The following is a 22,626-nucleotide window of genomic DNA, read 5'->3' as shown; positions in this document are numbered from 1 at the left end:
GAACCCATGTTGACTGTGCCTGATGATTGCATTATTCTTCAAATGCCTTTCAACAGCACCCAATATAATCTTCTCCATAATTTTTATGTGAACTGAGGTTCGACTAACAGATCTGTAGTTTCCTGGATCTGTTAGAGGGCTGTTAAAGCCATAGGAAAGATAGACTTTTTTTTTGCTTTGCTTTGTTTTTCTTTCTTTTTTTTTCCCTCTTGAGAGTCCTAACAGATGAATTTATTACACACACAGGCATACGGGCATAACATATTACATCACTGACATGTAAGACAATGGTGCATGTGAGATTTTGAAAGACTATGCGATGGATGGAATAGTTTGTGTTTAACTGTCTTTGGTGTATTTTATACCCCATCCTAAACATGAAGGGCATTGGCTCCAACCTCTTCTATTATAACTTCTATAAACATATTGCAAATAAATATTCTGATAAATTTGAAGCTTAGAATATTGCTGAAGTAGGGAGATAATCATATTTCAGTAGGTGATTTGATGAACATAGATCTTTTTTATCCTGTTTCAGTACTGTTCGAATATGGGATTATACACAGGATGCTTGTATAAATGTTCTTAGTGGACATACAGCTCCAGTACGGGGACTGATGTGGAATCATGAAATTCCTTACCTTCTAATATCTGGCAGTTGGGACTATACAATTCGAGTCTGGGACACAAGAGATGGAACATGTTTGGACACAGTTTTTGATCATGGTGCAGATGTATATGGTAACATTTTTAAGTCTTGTTCTATTTCTATATTGAAATGCATTTTTTAATATTTTAGAATTTATAAAACAGTTAAATTAAACTGGTTATTAGATAAACTGAATCATTTGACTACATTTTTAAATGCCCTCTCTACTAGGATTAACTTGTCATCCTAGTCGTCCATTTACTATGGCGTCTTGCTCTCGTGACTCCACTGTGAGACTCTGGTCATTGACTCCTCTTATAAACCCTCTACAAATAAATATCTTAGCGGATAGATGTTGGGATGAGATTATCGGTAATACAGGTAAGGAAATTGTATATACCATTGTTTTAATTTTGTCTGTGTTACTATACTGGGTTTTTATACTTTTTGGATTTTTTTTTTTTAATTAAATTTTCATGTATAAATTTTATGTATGTTAGATCGTGCTGTGGAATCTGGTGCTCCTCCTTTGCTGTGTGGAAAAGCTTCCAGGGATATTAAACAAGAAGTGGAAAAATTGACAGGAAATCCTAGAGGAAAAAAATTAAGGTGGTTTTCAGAATGTTTTTCAGTAAGTATTCTTCAAATTTAGGGTGTTGTCAGTGTGCATGAATTTATCTTCTGAAGTCAATTTGCAAAACTAAAATTTCTTTCTTCTCTACCATTTTTTTCCTGTCTTAAAGAGACCTCAAAAAATATGCACGAATCAATTTTATTTCTTGACAGTTCTGCATGTAAAAATGTCTATGGCTAAATTGTTTATCAGTTATGAACACAAATTTTTCACAAAGTGAAATTGGGGGGATAATTTAATTTTCCATGTAAAAGTTTGATTTGACAAGAATTTTCTATTGAAGAAAATGAAAAGATGTATTTTATCAAACTACATTGGTGTTTTAAATTTTAATCCAGCAAAAGGACACCTTCATTATAGATAAGGTTTGAACTGCCCCAGTGTCTGTGCCAAAACTGCTGTATTACCTTCTAGGAGCTGTAGATCTGGATGACCCATGCCCCGGTATCCATCTGTTGCCTTTGCTCCATTACACAGTAATATTTTCTATAAATCATTGCAGCCTCTCTGTGCAATGGAGTTAAAAATATAAATTACTGGGTTCCTGTGAGTGCTTACCTGCATAGGAGCTGAGGTTGAGGTATAACAAGGAAAAAAATGACCTAGAACTACAGCTTGTGTCAAGTACTGTTGTAATTTAAGTCAATACACTGATCTACAAAGACCTAGTTCATCCAAAATATTTGTTTTCATTTCTAGCCATATTGAACTGTATGATTTAGAAATGCTGAAACAATATTCCTCAATTACAAATCTTGAGATTTCCTGTTTTATTAAAAATATTTTTTATGTAATTCCTTGTTTTACAGAAGTTATGGCATTTTGATATCCTATGTTAGTTTGAGAGTAAAACTGTTATAAAGAATACTGGAATTTTCCAAGAACAAAAACTTTTTTTGATCAGCTATGTGCAGTGCTTTTTGAGTCCAGAAAATGAAGTGTTGCACTTAAACTATGAGGAGTCAAGTAAGAGCTTTAAGGGACTCTAAGAAGAGGGAATAGTCTCTCTTTTTTTTTTTTTTTTTTTTTTTTTTTTTTCCCTCTAGTAGGTTCCTCTGCTTTTTACCAGCTCGGAAATAACGGGACTTCTAAACTTATAATCCTGTTATTCTTAGAAAAGCTCCTTCAGGTTAAAGGTTTAATTTTTTTTTTTTTTTAAGCTTTTAATTACTCACTCTCTTCTCAACCTCATTGAATGTTAAACCGTTGTCCTAGTTCTACAGAATGGTTGATTCAAATGTTAGACCAATAAAAATGCTTAAAATTTATTAAAAAAAATACAAAACCTTGATGGCCTGCAAGATTTTGGGCAAATACAGCTATATGTATCTATTTTTAGATTTAATATTAAGATAGTAAACCAGATTGTGGCAGTTGAGCCTTGAAGTTTTTTCCAACCTGGCTCATGCCTTCGCTTTACAGAAAATGGCAAACAAGTACTGAAGGAGTTGTAGTATCTTGAACTAATTCATGTCTTCATAGTAAAGCTTCTAATATTGAAACGGTCTGAAATTGTATTTTTTTAAATTGACTGAGAAATGTTTTTCAATGCCTTTATAAGTTTGGGTTTCTCTCTTGAACTTTACTGTAATACAACTCTTTTCTTCTCTAACGATATTAGGCTCCAGGAGGCAGCAAAAATTTATGGGATTTAGTTGCTGTAATAAAAGGACAGGATGATAGTTTGCTTCCACAAAACTATTGCAAAGGAATTATGCATATGAAACATCTCACTAGATTTAGAATGGTAAGTGAAGCATAAAAGGTATGTGGAAATGGTTGTTAATCTATATAGTATTTCACTCTTTAAAAATGAAATCTAATGCTTTACGAAAGGGTCACCATTTATTTGTGTCCAAAGATACTTACGCAATATCAGTTCTCTGTGCAATACTAGTCTGTTAGAACAATAGCATCCAGCTTAGTCACACTCTGTGTGACTTCATGCATACTCCGTGTTAAAATGCTGGGTTACAGTGTTTAACTAGGAAAGAAATCGCAAAGCAAGCATCCCTACAGCCTGAGCTACGAAGTGAGTTTGTCTTCCCTATTATATATCCCATACTTTTATGTTCAGTGAAGTCAAATTATTTGATTGTATAAACATGAAATTCGTAGTTATGTTCAGATGCAGGGACAGGGGAATTCATGTCTGAAAATGGAGGAGAGTCAGCGGAAATATGCTCTGTAGCTGTCTGGAAGAAGGACTGGAAAAACAAGAACCTGTCGTTAATACAGACACACAGCTGAAGAGTAACTCAGATGTCAATGTGAAATCTAAGTACTAGGCCACAAATTTATTAGTAGCTGCAAATATGAATATGCAACCAGACGTACAATTTGTGCAGAATATGGGGATATGTGGTTCTGTCAGGGACTTCTTAGGGATACTAAGGAATCCCAAACCCAAAGACTGGGTTGGAAATGGAGGAAAGATATCCATTGGTATGGATCAAGAAACGCATACCTCCCCACCTGCCACCCCCAGAGCTAAATACCTGCCAGGTATCACGTGGTTTGTGGTTGCAGGCTGTCTCTTTTGCAAGATCACAGATTCTTTAAGAGTGTCCTACATACCGTATGACTCTTAAGTGATGGAAGTTTGTTACTGGTGATGTTAATTATAATAATAGCAACTGCTCTGCTAATTCTATGAAGCTCAATTAGGGGAGGGGGTCGGGGGGTGTCCGTGTGTCCAAAAACCAGTTTTCTCAGCCAGGTAGACTGAGAAGAGATTAATTCTTGACTCATGCAGTGCAAGCAGTCTGATTATCCTTGCAATATGATTTCATGCATTTATACCTCAGATGACCTAGAGTAACTATAGTAATTGCTGATCATTCTGTGGACCTGGATTAAGTTCATACTCGTTAAAAGCATTTTGTCCACTTTTTGCTGACTCAGAATCTTGCTTGAGAGCTTTAAGAGAAAGTAGGGGTAGGGTGATGCTGGCTGCTTCTGTATGGCTGCTAATACATTTTTTTCCTTAGGAAACTGGATAATGCAGCACCAAGACATTTCACGATGAAGCAGGGACCTAGAGCAAGCGTCTTTTTCTGTTTCTAGCAAACAGAGAATATACATTGAAATTCAAGCATGAAAATGATAAAAAAGTTAGAGGTGTCAAGTAAAAAAAAGTAACATTCTTTAAAAAAACCACATTATTTTGCTTTTCTCAGCAGCTGCCATTGGTCTACATTGAAGTTTACTTTAGTGGTGAATGTTCAAAGTTTGTTCTCTATCCTTTGTATATGGTGTTGTAAAACCATGAATAGCAGAATGCCATCTCATGTTCGTTGATGATAGAGAGTTAAACTGAGAATTCTTGAAATGTGAAGCTCCTTTTTCTTTTTTTTTTTTTAATGTTAAATGTGATCTTGCTGCAGTTTGTTTCTCAAACTCTGCCAGATGGAGAAACTTAGTCTTATTTCTTCAACTAATATAAAAATTTCAGTGGTTGGGAATATAAATCATTCATTGATCATGTGGTTAATGGGATATGACAGATCAGGACACAGGTTGAGCCTACTGTCTTTATTCTTTCTTTATTTGGACATCATTATAATGGGAATAAGTACAATTTCCAGCTCTATATGGTTTATGTTTGCAAATATTTTTTTTGAAATTTCAAAAATATCAATATTCTTATGATGGACATGTAAGTGAGTTACTATTGCATATGAGAAAATGGTTGAGAATAAAAAAATATATAAAAGAGATTAAAGGAAGATAATCAAGGAAATGTATGCGTGCAACAAAACACTAACACAGTTACTTTAACAATATAAATAGTTCTCTGTAATCTCATTGTGAACTCTTCTAATTAGTTCACTATAATCTCATTGTAATCTCTTCCAATTAGCCTTTTCGCAAAAGGATTTTTTTCTGAAATGATAGCCTTTATATTCCATTGTAGTGTTTGACTGTAGTTCATTCTTAAGAAAACTTGTTTTCATCACAGAAAACTGTACTTTTAAAATTTTCCTTTCTTTACCTTTTTTTTCCCCTCCTCAGTCCAAGGCACAAGAACTGACGACAGTAAAAATGTCCAAGTTTGGAGGTGGTATTGGTGCACCGAGCAAAGAGGAGAGGCTTAAAGAAGCTGCAGAAATACATTTAAGATTAGGACAAATTCAGCGATACTGTGAACTAATGGTAGAACTTGGAGAGGTAAAATATCAGAACATTATTGAAAAACAATAAAATATGAAGATTTCTGCAAACCACCTACGCTAGCAAAAATGGAGTAGCAACATAATGGGTCGCAATTCCAGAAAAAAAGTAATCTTGTTCCAATTATATTATTTTTAATATATGCAGTCTAATGCATAGCTCATTCCCTATTTAACCTCTTGACAAATTTATTTTTAATTGAAGAAACATGAAACTAGTTTAAAATGCAGCTGTTTCTCAAAATGATCAGGTTAAATGTATTGCTACTTTCTTCTAGTGGGACAAAGCTCTCTCAGTTGCACCTGGTGTATCGATGAAATATTGGAGGAAGTTAATGCAAAGGTAAGGTAGTAAAAATATGATACTGAATTGTAGGTTCTGTCCATAAAAGGACACAGACAAGTAAGAAGGATGGGTGCTATTATCAGTTCTACTTTGCTGTTGTTACAGCATTCTGGTGATGTTACTTTTTGTTCAGTAAGCTTTGGGATAGAACTATCTGGGTTTTCAACAATGATTTTGTGCACAGGAATCAAGTTAAAGGGTTGAGCATAAATTGCAAGTTTAACTGGAAACTCTTTAGTGCAGTATCCACAGTTTGCAAGTCTTCTGAGGTCTGGAAAGGCAGGTGGGTTTTGGTTAACTTTATATGGCTTCATCTAACACCTATATCATAGATATAAGTTTAATGATCAATTATATATGTAGATCTTTCTTGTTTATTTATTCCTTTTTTTTTTAATTAGGAGAGCTGATCAGTTAATTCAGGAGGAAAATGATGATGTCATCCCATACTGTATAGCTATTGGAGATGTGAAGAAACTTGTTTCTTTCTTTACTTCAAGAGGCCAGCTTAAAGAGGCCTTGCTTGTTGCACAGGTATTATTACATATAAGTGTGCAGGAGATGTATTTAGCTATTTGTTTCTGACTCTGAAGATGACAAGCATATTTAATAGGCTAGCTCTGTTCATTTTTGCAAAATGGCTAAATAACAATACCATACTCTTTGCTTTTGATTCTATTGGCCAGTTTTTATGCAGAAATCATAAAAAGGTATCTCATGCTTCCAGATTTTAAGTCTGATTCTTCTAAATTTCAATCAAATGTCCATAATGAAAACTGATATATTTGGTTTTGGTTGAATTAGAAAATTAACCTGATTTTCAGGAGTCAATATTGCCCTTGACATCTAAGTCATGTAAGATTTCTCTTGCATTTCTACTGAGGTCTTTGTTATACTATTTCCTGTAGCATCTTTGGGTGAAACTGCTCAATTGCAGTAGTAACGAATATAGGAAATCAAACTAAATGAATACAAAAAAAAAAGACAAGAAATTACCAAAAGTACATATGTCCTTTCTGCTTACTAATGTGAACACAAGTTAAAGGGTGCACAAAACATGGATACTGATACTTTGTTTCACTGTTTCCTGATGTTCCTTTATTCTTTTTGAGTAATTTCTGCATACTTAATATAGTTCGTTAAATAAACTATCAAGATTTGTCCCTAGTACATTCTCTCATGTCTACCTCTCCTTGAACATTCAATTGCCTCAGAGAGAAGAACTTTAATAATGTGTGTGGATTTGTCTTTTAGAAATTGCCTATCTGTATGTTGTTGTGCTTCTAATAGTAGCTGAATAGTGCACAAAATGGAACTTTGAGATGTGCTTAAATTTAAAAAGTTTATTTGTTAATTATTTGAAGAAATAAAAATTTTTTCAAAACAAAACAAAAAAATTGTATTTGAATATTGTTTATTATTTGAACATTAAAGCACCTTAAAGCTTTAGAAAGATCTTCATTTTTCTTGTAAGAGACATCGCAGGGATTGCTTTTACTACAATTCATAGAATAGTCTTTGTCTCAAAGGTTTAGTCAGATAATATTAAGCAATAAAATAACAGGACATTTTTTTTGCTTTTAACTGAACTGAGTTTTAATGTTGTTATCCCAGTTACACCTTAAAGCATATGAAAGAATTTCCTTTCAACCCACACTGATCTCTTGTCATTTAATGTTAGAAATAATTTATTGCCAGACATTAAAAAGGTGCAGCTTATGCCACTATATAAACCTTTTGAGATTTGCTGGTATACCTGCTGAGAAATATCTATGGAATTCATCATTTACGCACAACCACTTGCTCCTAGAGGTGTAAAGTAGTCCTTTCTGCCTGTTTTAAGCATATTCAAATACTGGAAAAATCCTGTGCGAATTCATAGGAAGGAAGAGGTCTCTTGCTTCTGTGTAATTTCTTGTACGGCTAGCTAAAACTAGGCTAAGATTTAGCTATGAGTAAGTTCATTGGTTTAAATACGTCCTTTGTTGTAACTGGGCTTTAGAAGGATTTTTATAGATCTTAGATTATTTTTTTTGTTTAAAAATCATGTTTCATATTCATTTTCATTGATGCATTAATTAATCTATTTTTTAATTCACTTCTAGGCAGCTTGTGAGGGAAATATACAAAAGTCACCACTCTCCACAACAACTGGATCTTCAAATTCTGGTGGAAACAATACAGATGACTACAATGAGTGAGTTCTAGTTTACATCTAAAGCCTCAGTTTAGTGCAAAATGTAAAGACATCAAGGGAGATAAACCTCAGTGGTTTAATTTGGCATCAGCCATGTACAATTCAACAACAAAATATTACATCTTCTAGTACTTAGTTGATAGTTACTAACTCACTGATGCTACACTGAGTAATTGCCCTGTTGTGCCTCATTCTAGCACTAAATGGATTTTTCATATTTACGTATTATAAATATCCTTTTCATTTGCTTGTTCTTTAAGGTGCATTCCTATGCACTTAAATTTATGTTTAAATATGTACTACGCTAACTTAGAACTTTTGGTAAGCAAAGTAAGATTTAGCATTAACAAGTATCTATGAGACCTTATGTCTTATGCATCTTCTCCCGAAGCTTCACTGTTTATCATAAGTGAAGTTTCTGACAATGTATGCTAATGGCCATATTATCATTTTATGTGCCCATAAAAGAAATTGTGCGTGTCTCCTTCTTTAGAACAGTGCTCAAAACCCTAAATCACATTATCAAGTTATAAGTGTAGTAACAAAAGTAGCTTGGAGGCTGTGTAGTTACTTCATTTACACATGCAGTTTTTGAGCAATTGGAGAGATGTTTATGTAGAGTTCACAGGTGCAGAAAGAATATCCAAATATTTGATTTTTCTTCTGTCAATCTGAAGAGACATTTCTATACTGATGTAGATTTTGAGAAACTGATCCACCTAAATACGCACCAACATAAGTAGTGGATGAAACTGCAACTGCATTTTGAAAGTTAGTGGTGTCATTATGTGTAAGTCAAATATAGAAATTTTAGGGTGCAGAAGCAAATGTAGTGACTCATATATAAATTAAGAGCCAAAGAACACCAACCTTTAAGTGGTCTTGCAGAATTCATGTTTTGTTCTTGCAGGCTGCTGCACAAGGTCAGTAAAGAACTGGCAGAATGGTATTTCCAGGATGGCCATGCAGTGCTTGCAGCATGTTGCCATCTAGCTGTTGAAAATATAGAGGTAATTTTTTTTTTTCTATTTAACTATAGAAAGGCCAACATTGACTTCCTTTTTACATCTCCACCTGTTAACTGGTTTTTAAAATGTATGTACCGCATTCTAAAATGTATTACTTATACTTAGTATTGGCTTTGGATATATTTAGAGTTTGATCCTTACAATATTGAAGTTAGTAGCAAAACTTCCCTGACTATTAAATTCAAGATTTCTTTTGTGCACAGAAAGCAGTATGTTATTATTTAATTGTATTTTCATGTACAGTATCTTGTTATATCAGAAAATGTAAGGTACCTAAGTACCTTACATATATACATATACGCATAAGTATTACTGTTTACTGTTTATGGTAACTCAAAAGACCCATTCAGAACTGGAACTTCATTGTGCTACAAAAGATGTAATCCCTACCTTAAAGAATTTGCAGTTTAACTGGTGAAATAAATAGGGAAAAACTTTACCTCTCAGCACAAAACTAGGGCTGGCATAAGAAATATTTTATTAGATTTTCATTTTGTTCGTAGTTTTACAAATTGTTTCTTTCCCTCATTCTCTCTGGACTTTGTTGTTGCTGACTCAGCATGTTCTTCCTCCTCTATCCCCCAAAATGAGTAAAATTCCTTCTTAATGAGCTGTTTGGAGAGAAAGCAATAATCAGTGAATGCCTGTATTTCAAAATAAGCATGTTTCAAGTTGTTGTGTACTCTCGTACTGTTTATATTCTGCTATGCCTATCAGCAACTCCAGTTGCCCAGAGAGGGTAAGAACTGGAGAGTCGTTCCTGGGTTTTTTGGTTTGGGTTGTTTTTTGGGGGTTTTTTGAGTCTCCTTTCATCAAAAGAGAGGGGAAATATGTACTGTGAAAGCTAATGTCCTTAATGAAGACTAGAAAGAATTGCTATCATGCTTTTTCTATATGTATAATCTCTTTGATTGAATAAAGGAAGATTCTGCTAAAGAAAATCTATTTGGTATTTAAAAACTGATTATCATGTGGTGCACAATTATTGACTCATTCAAGAGACTCAAATTACATATAAAGTTCCTTTAATTAATGCGTATTTTGTCCTTCTGTAAAAAGCAGTTTCATAAATGAATGTCATATGCTCAACATGGTGAATCCCCAAAAATGCTTGTGTCCTTTAATGATATAATTTTTTCATTGAGCAAGCTTGCGATGGCAAACCTGATTCGTGGAAACGAACTGGAGTTGGCAATCAGTGTGGGTACTGTCTTAGGAGAAAGTGCAGCACAAGCAACACATTATGCCCTAGAATTACTAGCAAGAAAATGTATGACAGTAACAACATGGTAAGAATTTCTTAATCCAAAGAAGATTTATTTTCCCCCTATCCCCAACAAAACAGTAAAGGTGTTTCATTCTGAAACGTTTACAGATACCAAACCACCATGGGTAGGTAGAATAAGAATTGCTGCTTGAATAAGAATTGCTGGTACTATTAGACCTTTGAAGCACAGGGCATGCAAATGTTCTGCTTTAATCTCAAAATACATTATGTATGCATTGCGAATAAGAGGAGAGTCATTGTCAGAGTATGAAACCTGCTGAAAAAAACCCTAGATTCTTGGGCAATAGGCAGCATAGTCAGTGCTAGTCTGCACTGAGTAAAAATGACTGCTTCAGACAAAGTAAGGCTAGAATTGAATTATAAACTCAAAAGGAACCAAAGCTTAAGTAGGATCTGTGAAGTGATTTTTAAGTACTTGCATGAAAAATATAAAAGAGGCTAACCTAAGAGGCTGAGGAATTATTTTATATTGGGAATTATATTTATATTTATATTTATATTTATATAATATATTATATTTTATATATTATATATAATTATATTATATTAAATATTATATAAATATTTATATTTATTGGGAATAAAAGACATCTGACAAGATTTAAGGATGAAACAAGATTTAATTCTCCAGGAGTAGGTCATTTCTCTGTTGCATATAAGGTAAACTTTATCTCTGCTAAATTTTCTTTTCCTCCTTGTAGTGGTTTTACTTTGAAGGATACAGTTTTAGTCTGTTTTATGTCTACCAATGAAAAGCAGAAAATTATCCTAAGGTATATTTGGCAGCAGTACAGCTGTTAATTTCTATGAAATTAACATTTCATAGAAAACTTGCACTTAAACAGATACTGCAATTAAGCATCAGTTTTTCTGCTACAGTTGATATTTGCTTAAGCATCTAGAGGTGGCCTAAAAGAAACATAGTGGACCTCCTCTCTACAGAGCATTTAGCCTGCCTTAGACAGTGAAGCATTGTAGGAAAAGGTAAAAAAAGAAATGGGTGACTTACTGCTTTGGTTCTGCAATGATTTAGCATATCTGCATTACACCGGTTCTAATAGCGTTGTTTTGGCAACTCCGTCTGCAGCTTTTCAAGTCTCTGAAGCTCTTTCTCCGATCTCTTGACTTTCATTATGAAGAGTGATTTTTATTTTTTTTAGTATTTTTTTTTGTGTGGCCTCTGATAGGAAGCACTGGACATGGAGTTAAGAAAAACAGTGTATATTTTTTTCCAGTTCCGTAACAAAAACTTTTTCTGATCTCAGTGCTGTAACAAGTACTTAAAACAGTATGGTATTTACGCATGTGTACACAAAACTTCTGCAAACTCAAGGCACGTGTATACTGAAATCTGCATGGGTACGCGTGATAAAGTTTTAATTGGTGTACTGTGTATTGCCCAAGTATACATCTGGATTTGTCAGTGGGTTTCATATGCTATACTGAACACCTATTACTGCTGCACCCTGCAATCCTGGATTCTGATTGCAGCCATTACAGAGTATTTTTCTATTCTGTAGGAAAAGATCAGAGATTCCTGAATCTCTTCATATTTTGTAATACAGATACTGGCACAGCATAATACCCTTTAAGTCAACTGCATATGTAAGATTATGTGTGGGGAAGCTGGAGTTCAAGGGCCTCTGATATTTGAAGGGCCTCCTTTCTGTTTTTACTGGTTGTTATGTTTAGAGATATCCATCAATTTGGAAACATTTCATTGTAGAGCCACACTTAATTGCAGACACCTCAAGGAATACCGAATTCAGTTTCATTTCAGTAATGAAATCAGTTATGCATTGAATGTTTTTTGATTGTGTGAGGGTTTTTCTTTGGGTTTTTTATTTGGGTGTGTGTTTGGTTTTTTGAGTTTTTCGGGGGGTTTATTTTTGTTTGTTTGGCTGTTTTTTTTTTAAAGAAGTGCTCTAAAATATAAAATCCAAACAGAAAAATCAAAACCAAACATTCATGCCCTTCCCCATCTTTCCAAATCTACAGCTTTGGGAAAATGTATGAGTCTTGAAGAACATTTCAATTTTACTTGTGTTTACCACCTAAATACTATCAAAAGCAACCTTCTGCTTTTCAGAAGGCTAGTGGTATTTTACTTGAGATACTGAATACTGCATATGCAGACTCAGCCACCTGATTTTGCTCTTTATACAGGCAGTGTTTTCAGTTTGATTATTAAAAAAACATTCTAGGTAACACAATTGGTAGGTCATTATATGAAGGCTTCTTTAGAGTTTTTAAAAGAAACATTTGATTTCAATTTTTGGCTGAGCAATTTCTAATCACTTTTAAAAAAATGTTTAAATTGCCTATGAAGATGAGTTCATGTGAGTAACTGATCTTGAAACTAGTTTAAGATCTTGTGTAATATACTATATTCTGAACGAGCCTTTCTGTATCTTGGAAAGGTAACTCTTGCATGGTAATAGTATAACAGATTTTCCAAAGACCTTTTGGCATTAGCTGCTTTAGGTTGTCAAAAGGCATTGGAAAGATATTTTTGTTGTTGTCAATCCAAGTCGGTTAACCTGACCCTTATATTCGCTGTTGTAGTTTAATTATTTTCTATTAGATTTTTTCCTCTGTAAAGTAAGAACACGAAACAAAGTTTTGTTCATTACTGTTTCAATGTCTTCCTTTTAGCTTTCCATCACTTGGATACAGGTATTTTGCTTGTTTATAAAAAGAGAGATTTAAAAAGCCTGTAACTTCAGTAATGCTAAAAATAAGCTTAAACTGTTATATATTTTTTTAATTGTGGTCACTACTTATAAGTGGGATAGAAAGCAGCTGCAAATATTGAACAGTAGCTTACTCGAATATTTTTAAGCCAAGAACCACATTCTGAGAAGCCAGGGGAACTCAGTAGGAGTTTTTGCCTTACGGAGGGGCAAGTCAGTCTTGTGGGTCACAGGAGAAATGATGTCTGCATGAATAGAAGAGTCACAGAACAACCAGAATAATCAGATATTAAAAGCTCAATAGAATAATTGTTTCAAAATGATTTATTAATATTTACATATGTTCCCTCCAGCTGCTTTTTGTCTTAAGGAGGGGGTAACAACTGATAAAAAGCTAGGAATACTCCAGAAATGTCAGTTTGCTAAAACACAGTTTTCATTACAGCAGGATGAAAATAGGCATCACGTTCTTTTCTTGTATAATCTCCCTTTTGTAATGTCACAGAAGCACTAGACATTCTGGATGACTGAGAGGTGCTTTGTGCTGATGTCATGGAGCTCTAGAAGACTGGAAGTTTGAGCCACATTAACATCTTTCCTTCTTTCAAATTGGATAGGTCCTACTCGCCCTTCCCATCCCGGCTCACATATCCTTCTGTCTCACTTTGAGGTCATTCTGATGCTTGAGAGTTGCACAGCGTGTTTAATGAAACCAGCTAAAGCAACAGAGAATCAACACATGACTTCTCCAAAAAGATTAATAGATCAAGCTTTGTTTATTGCACCAAAATAGTCTTAGAGACTGAGATTGCTTCTGCTCTTCTCTGGAAATCGTGGGGTTTTTTTCAGTAAACTCTTCATTACAAAAGGAATGTAAAAGAGAGAGCAGAGTTTCCTCCTATTACAAACCTGCAAGAGTAACTACATGTCATCTTTTGTTTGTGCAGGGATTTAGCAGCTGACCTTCTTATGATGATTCCTGATAACAAACTGCAGTTAGTAAAACTATGTGCTTTTTATCCTGGATGCATAGCAGAAATAAATGACCTGCATGAAAAGGTACAATGAAAAAGAATTTACCTGAATGCTAACAACAGGTTATGTATTGTTTTGTTTACTGATTTCAGAAAACTTAAGGCCAAATAAATCTGTAGGATAAATTCATCACTAACAGTCTTATGTTACATATCCTTTTTTTTCTCTTTTAATCTTCATTGACTTTATTTTCAGTATTGCACAACAAGAACTTTAGTTCTTTAATTCTATTCTGCGTGTAGGCTTTCCATGACACAGGTTACTTTCTGAGGTAGCTTATGATCTTCAGAATTACCTATCAGTATGATTTATAACCTCCTCATCACTGAAGTGCAACCTAGTCATCTCTTGGCAGATCACTATCCTGAATTGGTTTACATCTTACGTCTGTAATCTTAAATCTCCCCTTTCCTCTTCAGCAGCAGAAGGGTCGGCTCCACTAACTCCCTTAATGTCCAACTTAGACTGCACATCTATTAAGCACCAGTAAAAAGTTCACAAAAACATTAGCAATGGAAACTGATACTGCTTAAAGTTACAGAACCTTCTCCTCCTGTGTTGTTCTCTGGTCTAGATGTCTGTCTTAATGTGCGTTATATGCAAGTGTGTCCTTCAAACAATGACTCTTCTTTCAGAGAGAGTTTGATCTAATGTGTGCAACCTTCAGTATTTCTTAGCATCTTAGAGAATTGTTTGAATATTGCAATAATTCGTTGGTAAAATCTTTCTTTTCCAGTGTAATCTTCCTGATGTAGAAGAATGTATGCAATTGGCAGAGACAACTCAGGCAGATGGGGATACATTTGAAACTATAAAGTACTATCTGTTAAGCACAGAACCTGAAAAGGCTCTCCCTATTGGCATTCAGTATGTGAAAGGTAGGCACTTGGATGGAGAAACTTTTTAAAGCATAAGTCATTTGTATAGCTTGCCTCTTAATGATATTTTTGTTTCCATTTTTCAACAGAACAACTTTGTGGCTCAGATTGGACTTTAGACTCAGTCTGTCCATATCTTGATCTTCTCAGTTACATACGCACTGAACGATTAGTGTTGCATAAATGTAGTGAGTGAGTATGTTTTCCTTACTTATAAAAGTGGAAGTTCCATTAAAGGAAACTTTTGGAATTAAAAAAACATATAGGTGCGCACTGTTAGTGTCATTTTTTGTTTACCAGAAGAGGGTACAAAAAAATTGCAACAAGCAGGCTAGTTCGCAATCTGGAGAATAGAATGTGGATTTTTCCTAAATTTTTAAGGTTTAGCAAGAAGAAAAAAGATATTTTACTACTTCTTTCTCTGTGGGGCATTTAAAGTGGGTGAATCAATGTTGGTTTCATTTGAAGAATCTCACTGTGATCAGCTCTGGATTCAGTTTCCTGAAGAAAAAGAGCAGTGGTACCACACCTAATATGGGGTTTTATGTCAAAGTGTTGAAATTTGAGTTGTCACTCTCAAATTTAACTCTAAAATAGTTGGATAGCTGTGGTTCACCTTTATGACAGGTGGTTGCAGCTAGGCTTGAGTGCCTGCACAAGTGTACATGTGAAGAACTAAAAGGAGCAAAAAACTTAACTCTTATCTGTTGCTTGTGGAGAATCTTGGTGAAACTGAAGTCCACACTAATATGTGAGGCAATTTTATTTACATTTTAACACATTATAAGATGTGAGTGACATTAGTTTTGTAACTTTACGTGATTGTGCTTAATACTATGTGTTGTACATGCTATTCAAAATTTAATAATTGAGATAAATATAAAGCAGATGGGGTCTGTTTTAACAATTGCATCACACCGAAAGTAAGCATAATCAACAAACATATACTATCCACAAAAGATGGATGGATAGATTAGGTTTTAAAATTATAACCGAATATGAATTTGTTCAATGTTTTTGCAAATGTTTGTTATTGTTCATGATTAATACTTATCCATTTATAGATTTCGGAATGAGTTGCTGATTTTGTGTGGTTACGTTGGTGCTTTACTTGCTATCAGAAGACAGTACAATAGCATTGTACCTGCACTTTATGAGTACACAAGGTAATACTATGTTTTCAGTAACACTGAGAAATCTCAGTCCCTATTATGATGTATGCCATACGTTGTCCCCACTTACACCTCCCCACATCCCCAAAAAAACCCTCAACCAACCAACCAAAAACCACCTGAGTTCTCAGTTCTGTTATAAAGTTAGAAGGGTATACTCATGCTTGCATACAGAACCTTCTTTACTTTGTGCATTATACACATAGAAGTTTCTGAGGTAATGTAACAAGTTGTGAACCCAGGATTTCAGTCCAACTTTTAGTTCTGTAAGAAAACCAATTTTTAGAAGTCAATCAGTATTCAGCATTACCTCCATGCATGATTATATCTTGACAGTAACAGTTCTAATTTTCTATTTACTTGTAGACCATTTGCCAAGACTTGCTCAGTAGCAACAAGGACAAGCTCTGAATTTAGAGTTCATAACCGGGCACTAGCTTGATTCTCACCAAGAAACCTGGCTTGACCTTCTCTTACTCAGTGAACTAATATTCCCAGGCATTAATACAGTTGACCTGGCCCATTTGATCTAACCTGGCCTGCTCCTGCCCACTTGGCCCAGCTCAACCCCAACCAGTCACCTGACTTGACCTAACTAGGCCCACTTGACTAGACCTGACTGACTTGAACAAGCTCATCCTGACCCAATTGGCTTGGCTTGACCTCACCCACTTCACTCACTTCACGTGCCCCAACTTGGCTTGACTTGACCCAGCCTGCTTGACTTGACCAGACTTGGCTTAACCCAGCCCGATCCAGCTTGGCCCAACTCACTTGACCCTATTCAACCTGACCCGCTTGATTTCACATGGTACGCTTGACTTGACCTGACCCCACTTGTCCCACTCGGACTTGAACCAACCAACTTGGACTTGAAAGTCGAAAGATTAAGATCAATAACCTTTATCTTATCTGGTAAATAAAATAGGCTTACATACAATACCCTGTACCTTGAGGAAGGAATACTGACCATGATTGTTTAGTCTTCCTGTCTGGTTTGGAAACGATACTACTATCCAGCTGACTAATTTCCATTTCTCCCTCAGCATTTGGAACTGTCAGATCCTTTTGGTTTTTTTGACTTGACTTACTGGGTAGCAAAGCAAGCTCCAAGGTGCCACTGATTTCATCGTGCAAGCTGTGTTGGCATTGTTCTAGCTGTTATTGCTCCACTAGCTGCTATCACTGACCACTGGAGCTTTGCTAACAATTTCAGCTCATTTGTCTCTTCATCAAGAATAAATGTTTCGTATATGTTGTCCAGTCCTTTCAAACGTTACTAGAATTGTGAGCTGTCCTACAGCTCCTGATATTTTATCAGAACTGCCTACCAAGGATAATTAACATAAATTTAACATGTCTTAGATCTGAGTGTTTGCCCCTTTTAATTGACTCCTCTCCATCAGATGTCTCGACAGCACTTCTCTTTTCCCTTTAGCCTTCCTCATCTCTGAAACTTGGTGAGAGGATAGGGAAAAGGACTGTTTGCCTGTTTTTCTTGTTTTTCTTTTCTGAGCCACCAGAATTATGTATGGAAAACAACAAGATGAAATATAAGCTTTTATAGAAGGGCTATTCCAATATGGAAAATAATTATTAATTATAGTAACAAACTGTCTTTGAGACTCAGTTTGTGATACCTTGGCTGTCAAGCTTGAAGTTTTCCTGGGATTTAAAGAACCACAGAACAATACTGCTCTAAACTTTTTCCTTGGATTGCCCAATATTTTCAACATTCATAGAGTTTTTTTAGATTCCAGCCCATCTTAAACTGGACACTTACATGCTTAAGCTGGATATTTTTAATGCATCCCAACACAAATGGAGGTTTGCTGAATTAGGTCAGGTAATAACTGTCTCTTGTATTATACTTTGATAAATAAATAATGTATCCACTGCAAGGGTTTTGAAACTGTTTTTCACAAGTAATCACGTGAAACAAGGCTGTTCCAGAGCATGTGTTGAACCATGTTACTCTAACTGTATTTTTACCATATCTACTATGTATATGCAAAATGGGCCCTTAATTTTAGTAAAATTGTCATTATTAAGAACTAGGAACGCATATAGCCTTAAAATACAAAAAAAAAAAAAGAACTAATTAAAGACAAGCTTGAATAAGAAGGTGTAACTAGGGATAATCAAAATCAAAATTAAATGAAAAAGTATACTTTTATATCTAGTAATTTAATATTTCTAAGGATTAATATAGTGATTATCATGAAGGATCAATTTATTTCCATAAAGTCGTTTCCCTATCCAGTCAAAAATAGTTTTATATTACTACTGTCTATCTTGCTTTTCTTTTAAGAAAATATTCATTGTTAGAATTAATTTGGACTTTAATTATTTGTATTTCTTTTCAGTCAGCTTTTAAAAAGACGAGAAGTATCTGTACCTTTGAAAATTGAACAGCTTTCTGAGGAGCTAGATGCATGGAGAGCTTGTAGTCAATTAAACAAGTAGGTGGAAAAATATAAAATTACCATGAATGAGACTATTAGCATTTAAATGTTTAGTTCCTTTGTAAAATCTGAATACAAATGTAAAAAATGAGTACTTTGTGGCTCTTAATTTCTAACACAAATTAAGATGCATAGTTGAAAAACAAGTGTCTTTTGTTCATAGGCCTACTGATGAATTGCCATGCACCCCGCCATCGGAAGCGCAGAGAATGGTGTATTCAATACTTGTATCACGGATACAAGAGGAGCCTCTGAAAGGAATGGTTGGGCCAGACTATGTCACTGGATCAAATCTTCCTAGTCATTCAGATGTTCACATCTCCTGTTTGACAGGGCTAAGGATACAGGTATGGTTTCAGAGAGCTGAGGTGTTCTTCCTCATTGATAGCATTGACTAGTTGTGAGGTTGCCATAAATCTAAGGTCCCTCCCATCCTTTGGGAGGAAAAACGTTTTCCCTGTTGTCACAGTAGGATAAGTTAAAGAGGGCAAGTACTGACATCTTCTATATAAGAAAGGCTATATAAAGAATTGTCCAATCAAATAATTGCCCAATTTCCCAATCCAAAACATTGTAACTTCTGTTGGAAAGACAGATTTGCTTTGCCAAATGTTCTATCTAAAGTGCATGTAATTCATTGCCTACTACCTCACCATAGCTTGAATAAAATCCAGGAAATTATTTATCTTTAACCACATACTAACATTATTCTATTGTTAATATTTATAATGATAGAAATGCATGCTATAAAACTTGTAATTCATGATTCATTAAAACCAGATATTAGGAGACTAAATATTCAAATACACGTATTCATCAGTCACACAGAGCTTTATAATCAAAACATACTAGTCCTTATAACACCTCTTTGGTATATGTTGTTATTTCCATAGAGGGAAAATTGACAGGGGCTGGAAACATTACTCTCAGGCTGCTGCCTCCAGACAGGGCCTCAGTGTGAATTTACTCTCTTATACGAGACTGAGTCTGTTTCCTCTGTCCAGTACAAGATGCCAGCCCAAAGAGTGAGAGGGTTGTTGAGGGATTAAGACGGAGAGTTTTCCATCAGAAATTGGAGATTGCAAAATCCTAGTGGGATTTCTGAGGTAAACCAAATTCAAAACCGCACACAATCAAGTCTAAAAAAACTTGCTGCCAACACTTCCGCATTAGACCATGGTCTCTAGCTGTGGCTGTAGGCATGCAGAGCAGCTCACAAATCACATAGAATCATAGAGTGGTTCGGGTTGGAAAGGACCTCAAAGATCATCTAGTTCCAACCCCCCTGCCATGGGCAGGTAAACCCTCCACTACACCAGGTTACCCAAAGCCTCATCCAACCTGGCCTTGAACGCTTCCAGGGATGGGGCATCTACAACTTCTCTGGGCAACCTGTTCCAGTGCCTCACCACCCTCTGAGTGAAAAATTTCTTCCTTATATCTAATCTAAATCTCCCCTCTTTCAGTTTAAAGCCATTGCCCCTTGTCCTATCACTACATGCCCTTGTAATAGTTAATACTAAGGTATCGTAGTGTAATTGATGGGTTTACAACTTTTAAGTATCAAGTCTGGAGAGCATGACTCTCTAAGAAGGCACTTAAACCGAATGGCAGCTTTGAGATCATATTTTGTCAAATGAAGAAATTGGCAAATAGCTCTTTTTCCATCAGATAAATTAGTATTTTGTCCTTCATGCTTTTCATAGTGAGCATTTCAAATTATTCTGTAGACTGCACATAGACTCCATGTTTTCAAACAACTCATGGAGGCATTATATTGGGTATTTTGTAGATGAGGAAACATAGATAAGAATAGATAATGACAGACACAATGAAATATTTACAGTATCGTGAAGGAAAAAACCTGTCACCTCAGATTTCAATTCAGGCTAAATATAACTCTGGAATAATTGACAAACATATATAAAATACTGCAATTACTAAAAATCAAATTTAAAATTTAAAGATTATGGAAACGTTGGGTCTTCAGATTCTGGAACATGACAAGTTCACCTAATTTATAATGTGTAACTATTACCAAAGTTTGAAGTTGGTGGGGTACAATTTTTGCACGAACATGGATGACGGTTGTAAATCAGGTTTTCGTGTCTTAGATAAAACAAAATGTGCTCTCTGTTGTGGTAGCTTTTACACAATACCTGTGTACTTTCTTTCTCTTTCCCTCCCCAAATATTTTTGCTGTACAGGGTCCAGTGTTCTTCCTTGAAGATGGAAAATCTGCTATTTCTCTGAATGATGCTTTGATGTGGGCCAAAGTGAATCCTTTTTCACCACTAGGAACAGGAATACGACTTAACCCATTTTGATGAGGTGCTTTCCTCTGTGCTTTGTAGTGCTTAAAATAACACTCTGGGGGTTAATACTGATTTAACCTTGGCTGTCAAAGGACAAAGAGATGGCAGTTGATTCCTCCTGAAGGGCAATTACTTGGACATGGAAAATTATAAAATGAGAACAAGTAAAGGATTTCTATACAAATGTTTGTTGAGAATCCAAAGAAGTTGTTATTTGAGAATCCAAAGAAAAAAAAAAAAAAGTCCTAACTTCATAGACAGCCATGTCTTTGTTTTTTTCTTTAAATAAGAATAGTGTTGTCAGACAATACAGACATATTTCAGTCAACTCTAGGTAAAAAGATGCCTTTTAAAGGAAGTAAGCAACTATATGCACAGTTTCAAAATATTGATAACAAACTCTGAAATCCATAAAAACACTTTCAAATACATAATAACAGAATGACTTTATTGATAGCCACTGCAACCTGTTTTTAGAATGACTGGAATCCTGCAGCTGTTTCACACGTCGTGTTCCCCTTTTTAATTTTAAATAATTTTTACACATAGGATTCTATAGCAAGAGTAAAATTTAAAAAGTGCTTAGATGATTTTTTTTCATCCATTAGTTACTGTGCTTTAATAACAGTCCAAAGATGTTTACTAATGTTTAGTTTAGATAGGTTTGAATATCTAGATTATAAAATTCTATTTTCTAATAAGTTCATCTTTGGCAACTGTCCCCCTTATACTTTCACTGGAAGCTAAAATATATTTATAAAACTTTTTTTTAGGGGGAAAAAAAAACCAACAAAGGGTTTGTAAGGAACAAACAGCAAATGTATTGAAATTATTTAAATGTTATGTACATTTAAAATGCTTGTTTTCTTTATACATTTTGTATTAGTTATACATATTAGTATGACATACTAGAAGTAAATACTTATGTATATATTTTTATTTACTAAAGCTGTGCTCAAATGGAAGGAAAATTCTGGCAATAGAATACTAAGAATATTTAAGTTTTAAAGCTGTGTGGAATTTAATCATAAGGCAAATCTTATACCTATTCCTATTAATAATTATTAATAATTCTTATAATCATAATTACCTGTAGAAAAGATGCCTTTGTTATAATATTATTAGCTGAATTGATGGCACACAAGCAGAAATCTGCTTTATCTGTTATTATTTTTTTTTTGCTGCTGCTGCTTTAGAATAAATTCTAAAATCCTGATAGTTACACAAAATGTAAAGAAGTTGCAATTAAAAAAATAGCAGAACTATTTCAAGAGAAACTGTTGTAAAACTGGAAATAACACATGGTCTCTTTTAGCAGACCCTATCCAACAAAGTCCTCAATATATAGATAAGCAATGTCCTTGTTTAACCAGAAATCACAGTGCTACCATGCTGAAAAGGTGGGATGGAGATTAGAAATAAAAAATTCCCTCCCCTGCCTGCCCCCTTCAAAAAGTTGAAATTTCATTCTGTCAATATTCTAGAGTATTATTACAGGATTTCTGGTGTAAGAATATATGTGAGGGGGAAGCTTAGCTGTTTTGTAACCTATACAAAAGCATTTTTGTACATACTTGGGTGCTGGAAGAGAACTTTTTGCAGGTATTGTTTGGAAGATGTTTTCCTTTGTTTAACGCTATGAAACATGAGGAATAAGAGTTGGATTTCAGAAATAAAAATTCATAGTTTTTGAAAGAATTTTGCAGCAGTCAGTATCTGATAGGTTGCTGCTGTCAAATGAAAGACTAACTGTG

At 34.7% G+C, this 22,626-nt stretch overlaps 1 protein-coding gene across 5 annotated transcripts in view; it reads left to right on the top strand.

The window, feature by feature from the left end:
* Positions 1 to 20,884, top strand: part of WDR17 (WD repeat domain 17) — a 47,812-nt gene extending 26,928 nt beyond the window's left edge. For 2 of the 5 annotated variants that reach the window (XM_086611555.1, XM_086611559.1), the window contains exons 13-30: positions 539 to 741; positions 881 to 1,030; positions 1,150 to 1,280; positions 2,905 to 3,030; positions 5,298 to 5,453; positions 5,734 to 5,798; positions 6,203 to 6,335; positions 7,907 to 7,998; positions 8,909 to 9,008; positions 10,176 to 10,315; positions 12,970 to 12,990; positions 13,955 to 14,066; positions 14,779 to 14,920; positions 15,010 to 15,112; positions 15,985 to 16,086; positions 18,459 to 18,554; positions 18,721 to 18,904; positions 20,765 to 20,884. In XM_086611555.1, the coding sequence (XP_086467681.1) occupies positions 539 to 741; positions 881 to 1,030; positions 1,150 to 1,280; positions 2,905 to 3,030; positions 5,298 to 5,453; positions 5,734 to 5,798; positions 6,203 to 6,335; positions 7,907 to 7,998; positions 8,909 to 9,008; positions 10,176 to 10,315; positions 12,970 to 12,990; positions 13,955 to 14,066; positions 14,779 to 14,920; positions 15,010 to 15,112; positions 15,985 to 16,086; positions 18,459 to 18,554; positions 18,721 to 18,904; positions 20,765 to 20,884 (2,176 nt within the window). Of the gene's footprint in view, positions 1 to 538; positions 742 to 880; positions 1,031 to 1,149; positions 1,281 to 2,904; positions 3,031 to 5,297; positions 5,454 to 5,733; positions 5,799 to 6,202; positions 6,336 to 7,906; positions 7,999 to 8,908; positions 9,009 to 10,175; positions 10,316 to 12,969; positions 12,991 to 13,954; positions 14,067 to 14,778; positions 14,921 to 15,009; positions 15,113 to 15,984; positions 16,087 to 18,458; positions 18,555 to 18,704; positions 18,905 to 20,764 lie in introns of all 5 variants that reach the window. The other 3 variants (XM_086611556.1, XM_086611557.1, XM_086611558.1) reach the window with 2 other exon arrangements.
* Positions 20,885 to 22,626: the final 1,742 nt, after the last annotated feature.

The sequence above is a fragment of the Tauraco erythrolophus genome, chromosome 5, assembly GCF_009769465.1.
Source record: "Tauraco erythrolophus isolate bTauEry1 chromosome 5, bTauEry1.pri, whole genome shotgun sequence".
In the NCBI taxonomy this organism is placed as follows: Eukaryota; Metazoa; Chordata; class Aves; order Musophagiformes; family Musophagidae; genus Tauraco; species Tauraco erythrolophus.
This window is presented reverse-complemented; position numbering and strand designations above follow the sequence as displayed.